Source organism: Rhincodon typus, unplaced genomic scaffold (assembly GCF_021869965.1).
Source record: "Rhincodon typus isolate 14 unplaced genomic scaffold, sRhiTyp1.1 hic_rhity00001406, whole genome shotgun sequence".
Classification (NCBI taxonomy): Eukaryota; Metazoa; Chordata; class Chondrichthyes; order Orectolobiformes; family Rhincodontidae; genus Rhincodon; species Rhincodon typus.
The window spans coordinates 3,594-6,375 of NW_025967044.1; the positions used below are offsets into that span (position 1 = coordinate 3,594).

Below are 2,782 nucleotides of genomic sequence, written 5' to 3' on the forward strand. Positions count from 1 at the left end.
AACCAGTCCCTCTTGGTGCAGTGCGATTGGTGGAAATAGGTGTGTGAATATGCAAGGTCAGAGTTTCTTTCTGTAAGGTATATAGTTATATTCTTCAGAGACTACATGGCAGAACAGGCTTTGCAAAGATGCTTCATGTTATCAACTTTGTTCTTGAATTGTCGTTGATCAAGCTGGTGGGCAAAAAATTCTCAATCGATGAAGAGTTGAAACAGAACACTTGAAAAAAGGAGTGATTTGAAGAACAATGTGTAATGATAGATTGTTCAGGTAATGTAAAAATTGAGAAGTAACTACTTAGGAACAGGAGTAGACCATTCGGCCCTTTGAGTCTGTTCCACCATTCATTGAGATCATAGCTATTCCATATACCTGTTTGGCCCATCTCTGTCAATATCTTTTGCTTAACAGATTTAAAATTAACAACTGATTGAGCGTACGCTACCATTTGTGGAAGAAAGTTCCAAACATCTACCACCCTTTTGTGTGTAGAAGTGCTTCCTAACATCTGTCTTGAAAGTCTGAGAATTAGAGCCCTAGTTCTAGAATCCCCAACCGGTAGAAGTAGTTTATCTATCTGTCTTTTCCTGTTAATATCTTGAAGACTTTGATCAGATCACCCCTTAAGCTCTTTTAATTCTATAGGGTATGGACCTAATTTGTATAATCTCTCCTCACAAAGTAACCTCCAGGTATGATTCTTGTAACCCTACATTATACTGCCTCCAAGGTCATAGTATCCTTCCTAAGGTGCGGTGCCAGATCTGGGGTCTAATAGGGTTTTGAATAACTGCAGCATAACCTCTGCTTCTTTGTACTCCAGTCCTTTAGGTTTAAAGGCCAGCATTACATTAGTTGTCTTAATTTATTTTCTGTACCTGTTTATGAAATTTTAAAGACCTATGCACCTGAAATCCCAGGTCTCTTTGGGCATTCTCTGTATTTAACTTCATATCATCTAGAAAGTACCCGATTTATCCTTTTTTTGGATCCAAAATGGATACCTCACACATGCTTAATTTGAATTCCATCTGCCACAATTTTGTCCTTGATCAACAGAAAATTTAAGGTGTTCAATTTCCCCAGTCTTGTTTTGTAAGCTTCAGCAAATTCCCCTTTGTGCACACCTGCAAGCATCTGCTATGAAGCACATTTGGAGCATCATAGACAAAAGATTAGTGAGGGCGAAGTATTGAAAAGAAAATGTCACTTAGAAATTACAGAACTTAAACAGGTTTTGGATGATATAAATCCATTTTGTCAACAGGCAGTCTTAGCAAGAAGGCTGAGCGTACTGACAAATTAAGCAGTTTGAATGACTGGCAATTATTAAGTAAACCCCCAAGAGGAATCAACAAAGTTAGAAAGTGAGAGCAAGAGCTAAGTGATAAACTGCAAGAACTGAAAAAAAAATCGCTTGATAGTCTTGTTGAATTTATTGCAAAGGGCCTGCAGAGGAACTTTAGTAAAGGAGCAGAAGTCTTCTGTTTAACAATTAACAATCTGGAATAATATTGGCTGTTGGATTGAAATGTTATTATAACTAAACACATTTGTATGGCACTAGGAAGATATAATCTACAGTAAATGGGGATAATCCAAATGGCATGATAAGAAACACCAGCTGTGTTAAGTGCTGGGTAGATATACATGCAAGACATAAATGAAACGATGATGTATGTTACTGGAATAAGCATTTAAACATTGTTTAAATGTCTGTAAAATTCAACTTCTTTGAAATTGAGGACCTTTACATAAGCAGGATACTTTTTTATTCAAACATTGGCATTTTGCAAGGAAAAGACTATGAAATACTATTTTGGTATTTGACCAGCCTTCTAAAGTATTCAGATCTGTACTGATCACAAAAGCGGCCAGGAGTAGTTTCCAAGTATTTAGACCAACCTCCGCTCATAAGGAGCGTGTTGGCCATTTCAAGTGTTTGGATACATTTTCTGATTTGTTCAAGGAATCTCTAATTTGAAAGTGGAAATGTGAATTTTCCAGAAGATCAACCTGGGATGGCTGAATCCATCTACTTCATATTGTGATTATGCCCTAAGGAAAGTCCTTGAAAATGGAGGGAAAATTTTTTTTTTTCTTTTTTTGAAAAGTCCTTCAATTTCAACAATCATATCATTACAGCACTTAGTTTGGGATGTAGAATGGCACATGTCTGAATTCAAAGAATAGCAGAAGGGTTCTCAAGTGTCACATCCAGTATTTGCGCTTTTAATCAATGTCACCAAACCAGATTTACCAGTTCATCCAGCTCTGCACCTTGTTATCTCAGATTTACCTCACTTGCTGTTTATGGGCCTGTATGCAAATTAGTTGCTGTTACATAGGCAAACAGCAGCCACACCTCAAATGTAACTTGAGATGCTTTGATATGTTCTGAAGGTGCTTCTGTAAATTCAAGTTCTCTCATTCCAATGTTGATTACTGTATGCCTAAATATAGTAAGTGAAGAAATGCAGCAACTCGAGGACTAACAGATGGAAACCCAACTTCACCAGATTGCTAAGAAACTCCTCACGGATCATTGAGATTTCTGATCTCAATTTGAAAATACGTGCCTTGGGTTGATGTTTCTACCATGTGCTGTGGAGTTCTCTTGACATCAGTGTCAAGTAATAGTTTAAATTTGATATGACGAACCCGATCAGATCTAAAATTGTCTTCTCTTTGGAAAAGAGATAACAAGGTGTAGAGCTGGATGAACACAGCAGGCCAAGCAGCATCAGAGGAGCAGGAAGGCTGACGTTTCGGGCCTAGACCC

At 37.7% G+C, this 2,782-nt stretch overlaps 1 protein-coding gene across 1 annotated transcript in view; it reads left to right on the forward strand.

Moving 5' to 3' along the window:
• Window positions 1-239: 239 nt before the first annotated feature.
• The window catches only part of LOC125481241 (NADPH:adrenodoxin oxidoreductase, mitochondrial-like), a 13,313-nt gene continuing 10,770 nt past the window's right edge, over window positions 240-2,782 (forward strand). Inside the window, exon 1 of the mRNA XM_048592532.1 lies at window positions 240-270. Within this exon, the coding sequence (XP_048448489.1) occupies window positions 255-270 (16 nt within the window). The 5' untranslated portion in view covers window positions 240-254. The remainder of the gene's footprint in view (window positions 271-2,782) is intronic.